Source organism: Rattus norvegicus, chromosome 7, assembly GCF_021556685.1.
Source record: "Rattus norvegicus strain SHRSP/BbbUtx chromosome 7, alternate assembly SHRSP_T2T, whole genome shotgun sequence".
NCBI lineage: Eukaryota > Metazoa > Chordata > Mammalia > Rodentia > Muridae > Rattus > Rattus norvegicus.
The window spans coordinates 56347073-56367519 of record NC_141540.1 but is presented as its reverse complement, the minus strand read 5'-3'; the positions used below and the strand labels follow the sequence as shown (position 1 = coordinate 56367519).

Genomic DNA, 20447 nt, shown 5'->3' with positions numbered 1-20447 from the left:
TGCCACCATCATGAGTTGTAATGTAAATCGTATTTTCCAATAGTGAAAGGGTGGTCTGACCCCACAGAGTCCCCACCCACAGGGTAAAAGCCACTGCTCTGGATGACTGTGATTTAAGCACAGACTCTGTCTGTGGCTCCCACACAGACAATGGCAGCAGATGAAGAGTGGTCATTGAGCATTTCTACAATCAAAACTGAAATATTATTTTTCATTCATAAGTAACACCAAATATATTATCCTGTCCTCAAAACATGACATTCCAACTTTAGCTACTTACTTGATGGCCCAAGGACATCTTTGCTATCACCAAGAAGCTTTTAATGCAGAGGAATTGAGCAGCAAACAAACACAATCCAAACCAGGGAGAAGCAAACACCGGACGGAAGCAGCAGTGAGACAAAAGGACAAGAGGAACAGTGTTAGTCTGTGAGAAGGAAGCACATGCACATTAGTTTCAATCATCGTACTTTATAAGACATTTCCCTCTATAAACCCCTCCCTCCCAAAAACCCCAAAACCTTGGCTTAGGCAATACCAAATATTTGTTTAAACTTGGGGAAGTGAAACTACGAAGAGAAAATGGAATCATCAAAGTACATTGCTTTACAATTCTCAAACCAAAAGTTCCTTCTGATTACAGTTTAAGATAGGAATAAGCAGAGGTGAAGACCGTTTAGAAATCTAAGCTCACTGAAAGTTACTTACCCTTTTAGATTTACAGCTTAAAGTGCCTACCACTCAGTCACTACTAAGCTTTAGCTGCGCACGCCATCACAGCACTCTACAGAGACTCAGTCTTAGAATATTATAAGACAAGCGAGATGTAGGTTCTACAAGGACACCTTAAAATAGGTCATTTTTTAACCAAATGGCAAAAATAAAAGAGAAACAGTTGTTAGACAAGTAACTCCAGGATAGGTTTTAAGTCAGACATAATTTTCTTAGGACCGACTAAAGACAAGCATAATTTACAGCTACTAAATCCCTTAGGAAGTCAGAAGACACATTCCATGCTGCCCACCCCCAACATGATCTCACTAAGTATCCTAGACTGACTTCAAACCCACAGTCCTCTTCCTTCAACCTCCTAGATTCTACCACACCAAGTAAAAGACTCAGTTCTTTAATGAAGAACTTAAAACTGACAACAGAAAAAACCTCCATCTAGAAACTTTTATCCAACAGCTTCACTCAGGCTCCCTTAATAGGTACACAGCTCTCAGGTATCCTGCACTACACAAACCAAACCTAAAACCTTCCCACTGGTTAGATTGTTTCCAGGCACAGTGAAGGAATCACAATGTGACAAAACAAGGTGAGCCCTTTGCTGCAGGATGCTCATCTCCATGGAGAGATTCTCCTACCTGACACTTCCCGGTGTGATAGCTACTGAGCAGTTATGCGTACCCTGCTCTGGTGTCCACTTCCTTCAGCGCCAGGCCATGCTTACTCTTCTATAACAGAGTCCGGCTTCTCAGAAGACAGCTCTGCTGACAATGAACTCACTGTGCTTGGGTCCTTTACTGTTTGTAAACAGTAAGCTTGAGGGAGATTAAAGGAGTAAAGGACTTGTGTTTGGAATCGGGAATGGAGAAATGGCTCACTTCGGAGAGCGCATTCATGCTGCTCTTACAGCGGACCTGAATTTGGTTACTAGCACCTACATGGGCAGCGGGGTAACTCCAGCTCCAGAGACTCCACTTTCACACTCACACACGCACATACCCACAAAAGGGACACAAATAAACACATCATTTAAAATAAAAAATAAACCTTAAAAATTAAAAAGGCAAAATTACTTGTGAAGACAATCTTAAAATAACACTATGTGTTCCTTATTTCCTGGTAAACAATCTTTTCTCCTGCAGAGTATGCACACTCTCTGAATTTCCTTTTGTTAGTTCTGCTTTGGGTACAGGAGGTATAGGCTTGATTCTAACATGTTATCAGGTTATTCTGAAACCCTTGATCCTCCTGCCTCAGCTCCTGGACTGCAAGCACACATCACCATGCCTGGCTCAGTACTCATGAGGAGGAAATGACAAAAGGATGGCAACCTCTTCTGAGACTGGGTCTTGTTCTTAGTGCTTTCTCCCAGGTGAATGTCTATGGTGGTCCTCCATAGGCCGCCCTGCAGAGGCCTACTAGGTACACACTGAGGTGAGGGGTGGAGTGAGCTTGAAGAGGGTCTCTCCTGTGCAGCAAATCATGTCTTCATCATCATGAGGAAAACATCAACAGACATCCCTCCCTGTTCTTAGCTTCAGCCTCCAGATGACGCAGCCACATGATAAACTGCTCTTGGATGATTCACAAAATTTGAAATAAATGCTCATTGCTTAATATGGCTTAATTCTGGGATAATAATATAAAATATTATATATAATAATAAATAAGTAACAGGAAAACTGTACAAAGGCAGGAAGCTGACAGAGACAATTCTAGCCAACTTTCAAAATGCTTCAAAGACATCTATTTTATAAAAAAATCTTCTTGTGATGATAAATTTAGAGAAAACCTAAAATTACTTTTGTCTTAAAACAACCCCTGCCGAAGCCATGGAAAAACAAATGAAGGGAATTCAGTGGTTCTGCACTCTCTGGGAGGGGAGTGGACCCTTCTCTCCCTCACTCCCTACTCACCAGGGAAGAAGAACCACTGGACACCATTTTGGATTGTCCTCACACATTCTTCTAAAATTTTTTAGATGTTTTTCATTATGAGTTTTTTCCTAGATTTACCAGTAACTTCACAAGGGAAAACTGTAGTTTTAATCACACATAAACACACAAGAGCAAACATGGGTGTTCACACATACACATACATAAAACTTCACATTACAAACATATTTGAAGGTTTTAGAATTCATCTTCTCTTTAGAGTAAATGGTTAATAAGCTCACTTTCACTGGATGGTTTTGTTTGAGATTCTCCGATTCTACTAATTAACAGTACTGTGCTGACTTTTGTGCAGTTTCTTACTCATTCACTCTACAAAACTGGGTTCTAGCATAGCCAGTAAGTTGGGGTATTGTTCCAATAATGGCACCTTTCAGCATGTTTGTGCCATTTGCAGAGTGTGCCACTGGATTAATCCTAACTGGTTCAGATTGACTCAGGAAATAATGGCCTGAAATATATATACTATCCATACAGCCAATACGTATTTACTGAGTAACAACTACAGGCACATAGTGTAACAGCAGAGGACACTAGCAGTAAATGAAACAGACAGAAATCCTGTCTGGGGCTAGGGTTTGTCCTTCAGTCTGTGCCTAACTCTAGCCCTGGGTTTGACTCACACACCACCAAAACCAGAATTCTGTCAAAGTACTACTTATATTTTAGTGGACAAAGTGTAAGAGAACATAATAAAAAGTAATAATTCATAGTGTATTATATAACTGAAAAGTAAAAGAAATAAGCAGAGAACAGGGGTATATAGAACATCAGGGAAAAGGTGCCCAAAGGCTTCAGACAGGAAGCCCAACAGCACCCACCACAGTGGTTCACAAACAAGAGGAAGAAAACTGCCAGAGATGATTCTACATGGAAGGAAAACCATATAGAGAGGGTTGCCATGCAAGCCAGTGCCAAGGGTATGGGAAACTGTGAGGGCAGAAGGGAAGTAAAGAGTAATAACACCGAAGTCAGTATGCTTAAAGATCCTAGATTATGGAAGCCTGTTGGAGCCTTGTTGCCGCTTTGGTAGTATTTTGAATGGGATCAGGGAAGCTTTGAATGGTTTTGAGAAAAGGACTGACATGGTCTGATTGTATTTTAACACAATTGTTCCAACTTACTATTCTGAAATACTCTAAGAACAGGAGTATATGTGGAGTTTACTGAGACAACCTGGGGATAACACAGCAGCCACAGTGCAGGTGGTGAAAGCTTGTTCAGTTCTGAATACATTTTGAAAGTTCAAGAGCAGAATTTCTAAGCAGACCAAGTGGGAGGCAAGAGACAGGGTATCAAGAGGATTCCAAGTGGTCGAAACTGAGTGCCTGCATGATTGAAACACCATTAGCTAAGCAGTTGTGGCTGTGTTACAGGAGAACGCCAAGGAGCTCAGGAGGACATCCAAGCGGATGCCAAGAAGTGTGTACAGAGCAAAGTTGAGGCTGGTAGAAGCACAAATGATGATGTGTGTGAGTTAGGTTTAAGGCCTCAAGGCCTTGATCAAGGACTGACACATGCCATGACACATATGTTCCACGGTATAAAGGAGCAATCACAAGAAAACAAATTATAAAGGACAGCCGATCTACGACTCAGGCAGAAGCACTCAAAGCCACAGCTGGAGCACTATGGGAACACAGCCCGGCTTCAGAGACATTTCCCAGGAGACGTGGATGGGAGGCGTTCCATGGCATACTGATAAAGCATCCTCTTCACCCAGGGTGATGCTAATGGGAAGCAGGTTAGAACAAGCGAGCTTCTTCTGTCCAGTAACTTAGATCACTGAGTGGACCACAGAGAATGACCATTAAGTAGGATAAACATTTTCTTTTTTAATTCAATAAATATTCAAACTCATCTCAGTAATTTGTTACAGAAATAAACCTTCTAATTTGATCGAATGCAGTTTTAACAAAGACAAATAATGTGCCTAGAATGTTTTATTTAGGAATGTGTGCTACAAAACACTTTCACTGGACACACTAAATATTTACAAGATTATTTAAATCATAAAAAGTGTTATATGGGAACTGTGATCTAATTTTATGAGTATTCTACATAAAGGACAATGTAGAAGTTTATCACAAGCCCTTCAACCTAGGACCTCCTATATTTCAACAAACGAAGACAACATCACCCTTTGGTATAGAAATGATTCCACGACATGGTGTATATCCAAAAGCTTTACCTGCACTTTCCTCCCTGTCTATGCAGTGCCTTGACTTAGGCCATTTGGTGAGCATAAGGCAAAGCACAGAGAGGCTACCCAGCAAGGACACAGCTGGGGGCATCTATTCCCCAATGCAGCTGGACGCTCAAAAATTCTCAGAAGCACTCCTGTGGCAGGCAGGTGGCTCCTAGAACCCGAATTTGGGAGGATCACACAAAGCACCTCAGGGTGTTCTGCTCGCTAGCTTTGGCTCTAAGGGTAAGAAACGTCAGAGATGTGTCTATAACGCAGCTGGGAACAACATGTTCTTAGAACAGGAGTCACTCTATACTTAGCTTGAATTTCTCATAGTCTTGTAATCTTCTACAAAAATGTGCACATTTTTTACTTGAGTTTTACATCAAAGATTTTAAAGGAAGCTTTTTTCTGGGAGCGAGAGCTTATCACTATTAGTAGATAATATGCTTTGGCCCTCTCAGTATTCATTCCACTTCACAACAGTTAATATAAGACAAACACAAACACACTTAGGAAAGATGCACAAAAATGCGGTTGAATTTAGAAGGCACGGTTTTACTTATTGTATTTTTGCATAGTATTTAAGTATGACACACTACTATGCATTACTTTTATAGAGAAATAAGAAATGGAAACAAATTTTTAAATTGGTCTTTCTACCTACACTTGAAGTTTTGTATAATGACCGTGTACGAAGTGCAGTGGAAAATATCCACTTCCAACTTAAAATCACAGAAGAGCACAGCAGTGTTAGCATCTTAAATGCAGGATCATACGTTACTCACTCTCTCTTGGACTTCAGCAACTTCTGAATAGTGTATGATCTTAATTTTTCCCCTCAGGAGCAATTTTATCTCAAATTCCTGAGGTCTGAAATTAAAGAACACCCAGAGTTTACAAAAGAGTTAAGTGGTGAAACAATATTCTATCAAGTAGCATTTAGAGGAAGGCAGGGGTGTTCAAGAGTACTTTCCCAGTAGGAACTAAATCCTTACCCTTTCTCTTTTAAGTCCTGTGACTTCAGGAAATTACAACCTGTCAAGCTGTAAAGTTCTCTCTGGAATGTTCTGGAAGGAATACTTATCTGGTATGATTTATGATCTATCAACTGTTCTCTATAAAGGGCTTTACTGGTATTTCCCACGTATACTAATGTAGCCCTGTCTACTGCCTTGCGTGTCCTGTTAGGCAGTGAGCGATCAGAGCAAGTCTCTTCTGCAGACACAGCTTATCTCTCAAAGCACTTCTACCCACACATTTGACACTTTTGGAATTAACTTCTTGTTCTAAAATTCTGTTAGGAAAAGAAGGCTTTTAGGTTTATTTAGAAAGCAATTTTTTTCCTGAAAAACAAAACACTTAGTTGCTCTCTCTCAAAAACCAGTTTTTCCCCATTTATCTATCTTTTTTCCCCACCTACTCAGGCAGACTGCCCCAACCCCATTCCTAACCAAGTCACTAAGTTCTAATTATTCTTCTCCTCTACAACAATGCCTCTCAATCCAGGCTTTTCTTTACCTTGCCACTAACAGCATGCCATGTCTCAATGCTTGCACACCGTTCGAAAGCTGCACGACTTCCATACCACTCATTTGCCATGCTAAATATTGAGATTCAAAATGTGATAATATATGTCTCCTACTGCAAAGACCAACACAAGTACATACTGTATTCCCTTGTCTATCTGGACTGCTCAGTTTTAATCATTCTTCAAAGCAGTCCATCAACTCCTGGGATGTTTCTTTTTCTCCCCTGTGAGCACATTAGTTACTAATCATTTTCTGGAACTACTGTGAAACTTAATAACTGTTTAAGTATACTGTGTGCATTCTTTCAAAGCATGGCAACACAAAGAACCAAGCTGGAGAGTATTCAACCTAAGATAATTTCCTAAATGATCATGTTGACTCTGTTATTCCTCTACTCAAAAGCATTTGATACACTATTCTTTACAAAATATGCCTGAGACTCTGGTACCTAAAACCTACAATTCAGGTAAATTATTCATCCCACAGACATGTTTTGACCTCCTATAAGAAAGCCTAAAAACTCTACTTAACTTTTTGACTGCCAGAACTGATTATGCACAGTGATTTGTCATCTGTGCCACCCCCGCACCAAGCTTTCTTTTTGTTTAGCTGCCCAACATTTTGGAAATCCTCTGATCTTAGTGGCAATATAACCATATATAATTCATTTACAACAGACTTATAAAACCAATTCTGTAACCAAAGCTCAATCTGGAGTTATCCTTCCCATCTGACCCTCAGAGTATTTTTCCTTACTGCGTAGTGTATGCACATGTTATCCCTTGTGTGTTGCCATATGCATAACTTCCGTTAGCATCAGACAGGACTGTGGCAGAGCCCAGAGTCCCACTTCTTCCTTGAAGTACTAGTCCTGCACCTAGCATTTATAGGCCAACTAAACAGATCCATAAGTTCTAAGAACATTGCCACTCCCTGGTCAGGAAACAACCTTTATAACCAGGATTGGTTCTGCAAGTCTGTAATCACAGCTACTTAAAAGCCTGAGGCAGGAGGATTACAAATTCAAGGCCTGCCTAGGCTATAGAATGAATACAAGGCTAGTTTGCAGAACTTAAGCAGACCAGGAACTTACCTCAAAATATACAGAGTGCTTTCCTAGCGTGTATAAGGCCTCATGCTCAATCTCCACCAGAGATGGGGGATATGGGATAGGAAGATGGGTAAGACCTGAAGATTCTACTCAGAAGTTGCTTCTTCAGAAGACTCTGTATACACCCCTCCTTCTCCAGTCTGCGACACTCTCCCTTCCCAACATGCTTTAGAATACAATTTTGTCTCTCACCATTCAGACATCACTTCACTGCACTGAGGACCCAGCCTGTCCACTGCTGTGTTCACTGTGGCTGTTCACGTGCTTACCTGCAGCCAGATCTTAGGGAGGTACATTCTCAATGGAGGTTCCCTCCTCTCACATGACTCTAGCTTGTGTTAAGCTGATATAAAACCAGCCAGCACACAAAGAATTAACAGAGTATAAGTAAGAACTCTCCATTTTTCCTGCCTTAAAGCAACAAGAAAATCTGACATATTACATACAATAAATAATGATGAATAAGCACATGAGTGAAAAAGGGCTCATTAACTATTATAATAAACAATGAGATTCTTAATGTTATTTTCATTGGGGGTATGGGAGGTTCTCTTGCCACAGAGTGCAGGTAGGGTCTAGAGGACAACCCTGTGAAATCAGTTCTCTCCTTTCACCTTTACATGGGTTCTAAGAACCAAACTCAAGCCATCAGGTTCATATAGCAAACCCTTTCTCCAGGGAGCTTACTTACCAGGCCCAGTAAGAAATTCCTTATGTGTAGTTTTCTACATTCCTGTCTGCTAAATGTATTGGTTCAATTTTTCTAAGACCAAAGTAAATCTTGCCTATCCTTTTTTTATTTCCAAAGTGTTAATATATTGCATACCTAATGTCTTGAAAGGAAACATAAGCCAAATAAACCCAGATCATTGTTCATTACTGAAGGAGTGAGGACAGGAACTAAAACAAAACGAGAAGCTGGGAGCTGGAAGCTGATGCAAAGGTGATGATGGACCATTGCTTACTGGCTTGCTCTCTATGGCTTAGCCATCCAGCTTTTTTATAGAACCCAGGACCACCAGCCTGGGGATGGCACCACCCACCATGGGCTTGGCCCTCTCCCATCAAACACTGTTCAAGGAAATGCCCTACATACTTACCTGTAGCCAGACCTTAGGGAGGTGTTTTCTCAGTTGAGGTTCCCTCCTCTTACATGGCTATAGCTTGTGTCAAGCTGATATAAAACTAGCCAGCACATCTAATATGACACACAATGAATTAATATAGGGTATAAGTATGAACTCTTTTTACTGTCTCGACATGTATACTAGGCTAGCCACAACACAGATACTCCCTCAATCCTACAAACATCCTCAGCTGTCATCAACTACATAGTCAGATTTTCTTCTACTATTAGTCTTTTGCTACCATATACGCTTGTTAATCTATACTCATTTTTAGTGATGGAGCATAAGTGGTAATTCTTCTGGTATTGGTAGTTTCTTGCCACCTCCTTCATTTGGTACTTACACAGAAAGAAGCTCAAAAACTGATCAATATGATGTTTTACTTGTAACTAATGTCATTCAAATGGTGGGGCAACAGAAAGAAAACTGTGGTCATAAAGCAAAAGAAATATCTAAAAGAAAGAATTAAATCTACAAACCTTTGACTTCATGAAATATTTTCCTCTAAATTTGACTCAATCAACCACTTACCTGGAAAGGTTACAGAAACAATACAACCAACACCACTTGTCACATCAAAGTCACACCAGGTGAGATATGAGAACCAGTTATATTAGAAATGCAGGTTAGTAAATATTTCTGTTGCTCTTACAATGTAAGCTTAACCCTAGGATGGGTTTGAAACATTTTAATTTTCAGTGTGAAAGAACTTAGCTTACTTGGAATTTCATCTGGCAAATTATATACAATTTACATAGATACATGAATTTTATGTTTGAGGGAAGGAGAGAGGGAGGGAGGCAGGGAGGGAGGGAAGGGGGGAGAGAGGGAAGGAGTCAGGACCAAGATGTGAATGAAGACGTAATAACAAATTTCTTCTTAGCTTCTAGAAGTCTACTCTCTTTCTAAGTATCACAGCATAAAGATCATGGCAAAGTATACCGTGATGAATATTATAAAGCCAGGTAAAGATTACTAATGCTATGGAAATATTGGTTTCTGTGATTCATACCACAGACAAGAAAGTAGTTACTTGTTCTATAGGTCTTAGAAACCATTCAGTGCTCAGTATAGAAATGAACCTCAGACACAAAGACACGATTAGCTACCAGAGAAGCAAACTCCAGAAAGCGGTCATGTAACATATTTTCAAAATGTGCATTATGTTGGAAATAGAATACAACATACTTTAAAAGAATGGTTAAAAGAGTAGGTGAAATATAGACGAGCTTATGATGTAAAAATAGGTCTTTGCATACAATGACAAGAAAACAGAGTTAGAAGATCTGTACTTTTTGCCTGGCTAAGGGACCTCCCTCAAATGGCCTTTGAGAGCCTCAGTTTCTTCATTTCTACAGAGAATACTTACTGTGTGGTATTATAGAGATTCCCATGAAAGTGTGTGAGAGAGACATAGCTCAGAACAGAGCACAGAGTTAAGAATGCAAGAAATAATTTTCTTTTCTTACCACACATGTATAGTAATATAACAATGGTCTAAAAATCTAATGGGGGCAGGGGGTGAGTAAGCAAAATTCAGAAAAATAAGGGTACAAAAACTTTAAAAGTTCTAACAGCTACTAGAACACATATGAGGTATTTATTAATTCTTCACTTACTCTCTTATTCTCTTGATTTTTGCAACTAGGATGGCTTTTTGAGGCAAGGAAATGTGCTGTTTGTCTTGCCCTTTCTCCTCGCTACTCTCTTTTGTTTCTGACACCTTCTCCCCTCCTTCCCCCATATAATTGCTTTTATCTTTCACATTATAAAATTTCTAATCCCGCATACTTCTTTCAAAAATTGTATGGGGCACCTCTGTTTTACTGATAAAATTATTTTGAGATGAATGTACACAATTTTAACTGCCTTAGAGACCTTGGACTACTCGGTATTAGTTATATCCTGCTTATAGCAAGCCTTAGAGCTTATGGAAAATAGTATTTAGTGGTAAATATGAAAAATCCTCAGTCCATCTGTTTAAAATCTGGATAACCATATTATCTATACTGAAAGACATAAGCCATTAAATCCAGTTCCCCTCAAGCCTCTATTCAGCAAAACAAAAAGCTTTCTATTTCAATTTTCTGGCTAAAAATTATATTGTCAATACTGATTATATGATACCTGAGTATAAATCATTTTTTTCCCCAGCACCAAGAAAAGTAATCTTAACAAACAAAAAAACAGCTTTCACATCTGCTGCATGGCACCGTTAACGGCAAGGACGGTGTACAATTCAAACTGCCCTAATTCTTCTGGTTCTGCCCAATTTTAGCATTCTCAGAAGGATCCCATCTCTGATAATGGCAGAAAGTGCAGAGACATCTGAATGGCTCATCTCGTCTCTCATTTCCTTCAAGCTGTCTTTGTCTCTGCTCAATCCGAACAAATCTTCTCATCCTTGCTATGGGGTCTTTCAGGACCGACAACAGTGTGCGGACCCTTCTCTTGGGAAAGGCGCTTTGAACTTCCCTCATGATTCTTTCACTTCTGTTCTCCACAGGCTGGCTCTTAATCCAGAGACAAACCCTTTGACAACAATGATATTTTGTCGGCTTGGCACTGGGGTTCAGGGTTAGCTTTTTCATGACCTTTACTAGTGTTTCTGGTTGTAGGATTTCTGAATCATCCGGTGAATCCTCTTCAACTTCCCTCTGAGATCCATCATTCCATAAATCATTTCTAATTTAGATTTCTGAACTATGAATATGACACATGCAGCAGAGTTGAATGAACCCCTCATGTCCCAACTTTACAATCTTTTTTTTTTTTTAATTCCAGGATACTGTTTCGGTTCACTTTAGTTGTGCTACATGTAAAGGAAATAAAGTTAACAGAAAAGAATTGTTTTAAATAGAGAAAGTAAGCCCCCAGTCACCACTACTATCAACATACACCCCAAGGAAAGGATGCACAAGGCAACTGCAGAACAGGAAATACTTTAGGAAGCCTCTAACTAACTCTTCCACACAACCACAGGTTACGTGTTCTGAGGATTGAAGGGAGAAAAACAACAACAGACATTTATACACAGGTGTAGTGGCGGTCAAGGAAGACTGTGAGTTCAAGGTCTTCCTTAGCTATGTGGTAAGTTAAGGTCACCAATGGCCACACAGTGAGCTCAGGAACAGCCTGAGAGTTACCAGACTTTACTTCTGAGATCTTCCTCCCTAAAACTCCTTAGGCTAGTCTAGTTATAAGAAAAAGAAACCAACTGCAAATAAGAAACAACTTGTAAACTACCTACTTAAAGCCTTCAAAACTGAATAGGTAAAACAAAACAAAACAAACAAAAAAAACAAAAAGGGGTTGGGGATTTAGCTCAGTGGTAGAGCTCTTGCCTAGCAAGCGCAAGGCCCTGGGTTCGGTCCCCAGCTCCAAAAAAAAGAAAAAAAAAAAAAAACAAACAACAACAACAACAACAAAAACCCAAAACCTGAATAGGTGAACCAGCTGTGGTTCACACCTACAGTCTCAGTCCAGGGGAAGCCAATGCGGGATTGCAGAGTGGTATATAGGTCTGTGTGACACAGTGAGGTTAAGCCAGCAATCTATGAGATTCTTCTCTCAACAACAGCAGCAACGAAGTAAACGTTTATTAGATACAAGTTAAGTATGACGACCTGCCACAGCCTAGATAAGCAACCCTGGAACAGAACATGAACATAAGGCAAAACTAAGCAAATCTGAACCAAGAATAAACCAGTTAATAACTTACTGGGTCAGAAAGGTGGCTCAGTGAATAAATGTGTTTGAATTCAACCTGGCAACCTGAATTCAGTCTTCCACATGGTAGGAGAGAATCAACTCTTACAAGTTGCTCTCTGATTTCCATAAGCATACCACAGCATATGTGCACACACAATTAATTGAAGATTTATCAATGATAATTTATCAATGGAGCTGGGGATGTGGCACATTAGTAGAGGGATTGCTGAGCATGCCCAAAGTCCTGTATTGACCCCAAGACCTCCAGACTAGACATGGTGGTATATACCACTGCTTAGGAAACGAGGCAGGGGACAGGAGCTCACTATCATCCCCAGCTATACAGCAAGTTCAATGTCAGTCCTGTATTTAAAAAAAACAAATAAGAATTGAGAGGATGGCTTGGAGAATGAAGTCGTCACTCAACAAGTACTAAGATCCTTGGCCTCCACATTAAACACAGGCATAACATGACATGAGGAACTTATAATCTCAGCTCTTCCAGGCAGAGACTACCCTTAAGGAAAGCTTACTTGGTCATTCAGCCTAACGAATAACTGAGCTCCAATGAGCTCTTGGTGAGAAACCCCATCGCAAATAATATGAAGAACAATTTAAAAAAAATCATTACTCTCTGGTCCATACATACACACATACTTGTGTGCACAGCCACACACATATGCCAACAGGTATGCATGCACATACCACACATACATACACAATTTTTATATACATATATGCATGTATACATGCCATGTGTATGTGTGTATATTAAATCAGTATAGGTTCAAATGTACCATAATAAATATCAAGTAATAGGGGAAAGTAGATACAGAATATATGGAAACTATCTTTGTAACTTTTCTGCAATTCTAAAAAGTCACTTTAAAAGTGAACACTGCTGATGGAAAGTGGCTCTTCAGTCAAGAGCACTTGTTCTTGCAGAGGACGCAGGCTCCATTCCCAGCACCCACACGATGGTTCACACCATTCGTAACTCCAGTTCCAAGGGAACCAATACTCTTTTCTAATCTCTGTGCCAGAACAGACATACATTTGAGCACAACACCCACTCACATAAAATAAAACAAATAAATCCTTTTTTTAAAGGCCAAAATAGCCTGTGGAGAAGATTAAAAAAAAATCACAAGATTTTACAAACATACATTGGAATAACTACCAAATCAGTGTATAGGTACAAGAAAGTAAGAAAAAGCAAAAAGTATCAAATATCATGGTATTATTACAAAGATCATTTTGATCCCACACTTTGTGAAAGCCTTTTGGGAATCCAAGAATCCTAGGACTGTACTTTAAGGTTCCCCAGCAGGACTGGGGATGTAGGTTCAGTAGTAAAGCATTTGCCTGGCATGTTCAAAGCCCTGTGTTCTGTCACCACCAATGGGGAAAATATCTCCAACCAAAAATGTAAATCAATACACACAATATTAGTAGGAAATCTGCTGATGCACTGTGTGGAGAACTGGCTGTTTTTCTTGTAACTAACTCTTCCTTTTACTGGCCTCCCCAAATTCACTGAACAGTCTCACTATGTACTTGGAATGTTTTATTTTATTTTTTATGTAGGTAGACCTACTTTGAATATCAATATGAAACTATGCAATTCTGAGAGGACATTCGCTTTTAACTGTATTTTACTTTAAGATTTTCTTTTATGCATTGAGAACATACAATGTGTGTGGAGCACTCACACAGCAAATAGGTGGAGGACAGAGGATAGCTTGCCAGAGTCAGGTTTTCCTTCTAATGTGTGTGTTCTGGAGATCACATTCAGGCTGTCAGGCATGGTAGCAAGTCCCTTACCCAGTGAGTCATCTCACTAGCCACATACCTGGCAAACTTTATTACCATACTATTCAAACCTTGAACAATGTCAACCTCTAACAATAAAAATGTGCTTAAAAAGATGGGATGTTTAGTACCTGTCCAATAGGAAATGGTATTTTCCCACTTGGGAACTTAATCTCTTCAGCAGTTTCAGTGTGCTGCTGGTCTTGTGTCAGCCGGACACAAACTAGAGTTGTCTGGGAATCTCAGTTGAGAAAACGTCTCCATGAGATCCAGCCGTAAGGCATTTCTTAACTAGTGATTAACAGGTGAGGGCTCGGCACACTGTGTGTAGTGCGACTGATAGTCCTAGAGTCCCATAAGAAAGCAAGCCATGAGGAGCAAGCCGGTAAGCAGCACTCCTCCATGGCCTCCACATCATCTCCTGCCTCTAGGTCCGTCCTGTTTGAGCTCCTGTCCTGACTTTAATGATAAAAGAAGTGTAAGCCACATACACCCTTTCCTCCCCGACCTGCTTTTTGGTCATGGTGTTTTGTTACAGCAATAGAAACTCTAAAACCTCAGTAAAGTTTTTTAAAAAAACTAATAGTTTTGAATACAAAAACATCACAAAATATGATCAGTTAATTGCCTTGCTTAAAGCTCATTAAAGTCATCCTCTCAAGCCCTCGCACTTTCCTAAGCTAGCTGAGTTAATAGATACAAGCAATGATCATCAGTGATTCTCATTTCCTCAAGAAAAACAACACTGTGGTCTCTGGTGGTGATACATAAAACCATCTATAAAGTACTTGTGAAAAGAAAATTGAAATCTACAGCTAAGCAATCCTCTACCTATTCTGATTCAAGAAATAGGGACTGGGGAGCAAATAGCCATGTTTTTCTTTCTTTTTAAGGGTTCAATGAGTGAAGTGCTTGCTATGTAGCCACAAGGGCCAGAGGTCAATTCCCCAGCACCCATGTAAAAGCTAAGCACAGCAGCACACACCCATAACTCCAGTGCATGGTCGTGGAGACAGGGATCCTATAGACTTGCTAGCAGCCAGTCTAGCCTAAATGGTGAGCTCCAGGTGAGGGACCTTGTCTCAGAAAATAAGGAGGAGAGCAAGGCAGAAAGGTACCTGACATCACCTCAGGGCTCCACATGCTTTAGAGTCCTCACTCTCCAAATCCTTTCATATCCTGTGTTCATGCTCACTCAGTCACTCAATAAAAATAGTAAAGGATAATCACCATCTGCATACCGAGTCCAAAATCCTTGTTTTGGCTCTGATCTGCTCCGATCTGCAAATCTGGTCTTTACCAATCATTGGTAATCTTTGGCAATCATTTTCCACATAAACACTACTCATAGCATTTCCAATCTAGTATATTTAACTTCTACTTCCAACTTTAACACCCAATTCTCTGGTGATCCTGGCTGACCTCCTACTTCATCCTGCAATGTTCTCCTGCTCATTTTCAATCAAGTGAGCCCTTCCTAACTCCTACTTCTGCTGGTCACAATTCATATTCTCTTAAAGCTTTTCGAGGTTAGAAAGCTGGCTCAGTGGTTCTGAGAACTAGCTGCTCTTTCAGAAGACCTGGGCTAAATTTCCAACCCCCACCTGGTGGCTATCAACTGTCTTTAACTCCAGTTCCAAGGAATCTGCTGCCCCCATCTGGCCTCCACAGTACCAGGAATGCATATAGACAAAACACCCATACACATAAATAAAAATTAAAAACCTAAAGACTTTACAACTATCCAATATATATAAATAGATTCCAGACTTCTCCTCTTATTGATCTTTAGAGAATTCTTTTAAGTCAAAGCCATACTAAAAAAATCCAATAGTAGCTTTTATCTAATGAATATTTACAATGTGTATAACATTATAATAAGCAATATAAAGATTTCATTTCTATTAATACTCAAAATCACTCTGGGAGACAGATGTTATAATTATCATTACATAATTCATGAGGAACTGGAACCCTGGAAATTTTTCTTTATTGCCCACATCACAAGGCAAAGCTTTTTCCTTTTTCTTATGAGAGGGTCTCACTAGTTAAACCTGCCCTCAAATCCATGATTCTCCTGCACTAGACTCTGAGAACTGAGATGACAGGGTTACAGCCAGTGCAGCTCAGATGTCCAGCTAAAAGCCTTCAGGTCCAAGGTCCCATCCACCTCTTCTGTACGCCAGCTGGCGCAGGGCATGAAGTTCAAAGGCGCTATTTTGTAAATAGGTAACTCAAAAGTGAACCATAATATCAGTTTTAGCTTAATATTTCTGTAGCTTATATTGAAATTATCAGTATTACTCTCTCTACAATAAACTGTAATATATTACAGAAGTAATAATCAATAGGAACAAAACAGTTTTCCTACTTTTTCCAACATTTTTGTTCCAACTTCTCAAGGAACGGAATTTAGAATTAAAAAAAAAAAATCACTGGGGTTTCATTAATACAGACTCTGGTACAGAATTTAATACTACTGATTGTTTTATTTACTTTACTAAATTTATTTTCTGTTGCTGTGATAAAAGACTCTGAACAAGGACAATTTAAGAAGGAAAGGATTTATCCGGCTTACATGTCCGTTCCTAAGGGAAGAGCAGGAAAGAGCTCACTCACAGCCAGGAGCTCAGTAGAAACCCTGGAGGAATGCTGCGTGCTGGCTCCCTGAGGCTGATCTTAGGTAGCTTTCTTTGATAGCTCAGAGCCTCCTGTGCAGAGACTGGTACTACCTGCAGAGGACGGCCCGTCTATAGCCCAAGCCCCATAATTAACAATGTTTTTTATCATCACTAGGGCATTCAACACATTTCAGCCATAAGAACAGCAAAATAGCTTTCCTAAAGATGATGTTATAGTCAAGTAAATACGCTAAATACAAGGTTTATTCTCAACTTTTTCTGAAATCATACAGATAAAATAACCTACCATCAGTTGTCCATTTCTAGCCAGCTACCTTGTCCTCTACAAAGCAATCTCATTGCATTCTCTATTAAAAAGTGATCTTTTTAATGTTTAACTTAAAAAACGTAAGTTCAAAATTTTTTTAATGTTTAAGGAACCAAAACAAATCTGACCCAGAAATTCAAAACAGGTTTGAATCAAGTTAATCTAAGTCATCAAAACTGCATGTTGCTATTAATTATTACAGTGTTCTTAGACTGGAGCCTGAGCAAAGAACATCCACTCAATTAAAGTTTACAAATACCTTGAAATAATAGTAACTCATTTCCATAGTAAATTAAAGACAAGAGCTGGCCCCTGCCTTGCTCCAACAAAGGATTTTCTAAATAAATAAACCATCAAACAAACAAACAAAATCTAAGGATGGGGATTAGCTTAGTAGTAGAGCACCAGTGCCATCACCACTACCAAAAACTATACTCAGAAACACACACTAGTAAACCATCAAGCTACCCAGATATGTTCCACTGAGGACACTTTTACTTTGGGTAAGAGAAACACTGCTAACTAAGCAGCTATCAATCAATATTTAATAGAATCATTCAATTATAAGGGTTAAAATGATTACTCTGGAGCAAAGTCATTTTTATAATGACATTATCATCCACCTAATCTATGCCAGTGACAGTTTTTTTTTAAATTATGGGATAGTATATATTTTACTGCTATGCACATTTACTTTAATTTCAGAATCTAACTCTGGAAGGATTATTTATTAAACTTTCAAATTTCCATAAACTATATAGTACATTTGCCTTTAATTCTTGATTAGCTTAAATGTTTCATTCACTCTCCTTGCTCAGAGCTGCACATGATTTGAGATTTAGAGCTATCTAATTCCCTCTTGGCTTTTACTAAGAGCCAAAAGAGGTTTGAAAAGCAAATACAACTTTTACATCATATGTCTGATGGCTTGGAAGAGACAGAGATGGATGTAAAGTAAAACACCAGAGATACGACAGGAATCTGCTCCACAAGCTTCCACAGTCCACAATGTTCATAACAACATGGGGGTTTGAGTACTATTTTCAAAACACTTTAAGTAAATTGCTTTTGCAAGGCACGTGGCACTTGCCCTCAATTCCAGCAACTGAGAGGCAGAGGAGTCAGAGCTCTAGGAACTCAAGTCTAGCCTGGTCTATCACAGTGAGTTCAGAGCCTGCCAGGGCTCAGAGTGAGACTGTCTCCAAAAAGAACCCCAAACCAAACAACCAAATAAACAAGCTTTTGCTTTCACTGAACGTTTCAGAATAACGTTTTGGTTTCCATCAAGCACTCTAAGCTGTAGATAGCATGTCCTTGCTTTCCTGTCGTTACACTACTCACCGAACACCTGTCAGGTCCTCCATCTGCTAAACCTGCCTCCATAATGGATGGTGGGCTTATGCTCTTCCTTCCATTAGTGTTTAGCCATCCTAGAAGTGTGGAAACCCTAGGAAAAAAAAGTTATTGTGTATTAGTAAGTAGAAAACCATTAATTACAGAAGGAAATCATTTTATGCTAAGGTTACTAGAAAATTCAACAACAAAATAGATTTTGACAGAAGTTTCTTTTTGTTTGTTTTAAGAATTAATCTGTAGAGATGGCTCAGGGGTTAAGAGCACTTGCTGTTCTTTCAGAGGACCTGAGTTCAGTTCCCAATACCCACATGGCAGTCAACATCTATGACTTCAGTTACAGGGAATCCAACACCATACACGTAAAAAATAATGACCATAAATTTTTTTAAAGAAAAAGAAAAGTATCCCAAGCAAAAAGAAATATCCAGAAGCAGATTTAAACTAATGCAGCCATCCAGCATCAGGAAGCAGAGCAGAAGGACTGATGAGGCTGCGTGAGACTGCCTCAAAAGAACAGAACCGAAAGGTTCTCCCATGCTGAACTGTAATATAATATAGTTCTGTCCATGCCAATGGAGCAAAGAAAAGCCAGTTTATTTCATGAATCATATACAGATTAGAACTGAAAGACTTAGGCAGCCTTTCAAAAGAATACTATATATATAAATATAAAAAAATATACAAATATAAAATGAGTAGACTAATGTCAAATCAGACAATAACAACATGCTATTAAAAATTAAATCAAAGAAAGGGAAGTGAATAGGCTGGAGTTGGAGCTGGCGTTGGAGATGTAGGAAATAGCTGGTAAGATAGGATGTGATGTGCACACAGACACCTAAATAAGTAAGATCTCAAAGTAACAGATGCAAACCAAGAAGTACAGTGGTCCAACATTCGCCTCATAATGTATCTATCATGACCCAGGTGTGATTACCTGTGACCTCAGTACTCGGGAGACTGAAACAGGAGGCTGACCAAGAATTTAAAGGCCACCCTGGGGTATATTCACAAGATGCTGTCAAAAAAAAAAAAACAACAACAACAAAAAAAAAACAAAAAAACCAACAAACAACAACAACAAAAACAGAAAACCCAATTCCAACAATTAAAAATCAGTATAAAGGAAAAGGCAATTAACAAAAGAATTTCCTGGGCCACATTCCCAAAGCCGCCCTACCATACCTGAATGACACGCACTCTACTGTGTCATAGCAGCTTTATTTGTACTAGCCAGAAACTGGAAACAACCAGATGCCCTTCAACCAAAGAATGGATACAGAAAGTATGGTTCATTTACACAATGGAGTACTATTCAGCTATTAAAAACGAGGACATCATGAATTTTGCAGGCAAATGGATGGAACTAGAAAATATCATCCTGAGTGAGGTAGCCCAGACCCATAAGGACATGCACGGTATATACTCACTGATAAGTAGTTATTACCCATGAAGTATAGAATACACATGATATTCCCATAGGCCCAAAGAACTTAAACAAGAACGAAGGCCCAAGCAAGGATACTTGAATCCCACTTAGAAGGAGAAACAAAATAGTCATAGGAGGCTGAGGGGAGAGAAATATCTGAGGCAGGGGGAGTGGAATGGGGAGGCAGAATCAGGTGCAGGCAGAGACAGGAGAGAGGCCTAGAAGGCCAGGAGAATGAATGGAAATCTGTAGCTGCAGGGGGTTTGGGATGATTTGTAGGAAGTCCCTGAGACTTGGAATAGGGAAGGCTCCCAGGAATCAACACTGGTGACCTTAGCTGAGATGCCTAACAGTGGGAACATGGAGCCTGAAGAGGCCACCTCTTGTAGTCAGGCAGGACCCCCAATTTGTCCTGTCTAAAAGAAATGCAGAGTTGGAACAGAGCCCAAAGGAAAGGCCAGACAATAACCGGCCCAACTCAGAACCCACCCCATGGGCAAGCACCGATCCCTGACATTATTAATGATACTCTGTTATGCTTGTAGACAGGA

General features: G+C 39.6%; 1 protein-coding gene across 3 annotated transcripts in view; it reads right to left on the bottom strand.

Annotated features, from left to right (window-relative positions):
* Positions 1-20447, bottom strand: part of Osbpl8 (oxysterol binding protein-like 8) — a 153077-nt gene that overhangs the window by 83502 nt on the left and 49128 nt on the right. For 2 of the 3 annotated variants that reach the window (XM_087557246.1, NM_001309455.2), the window contains 2 exon segments: positions 18453-18558; positions 281-317 (listed from right to left, as the gene is read on the bottom strand). In XM_087557246.1, coding sequence (XP_087413372.1) covers positions 281-317; positions 18453-18494 — 79 coding nt within the window. In that variant the 5' untranslated portion in view covers positions 18495-18558. 3 annotated transcript variants of the gene reach the window in all.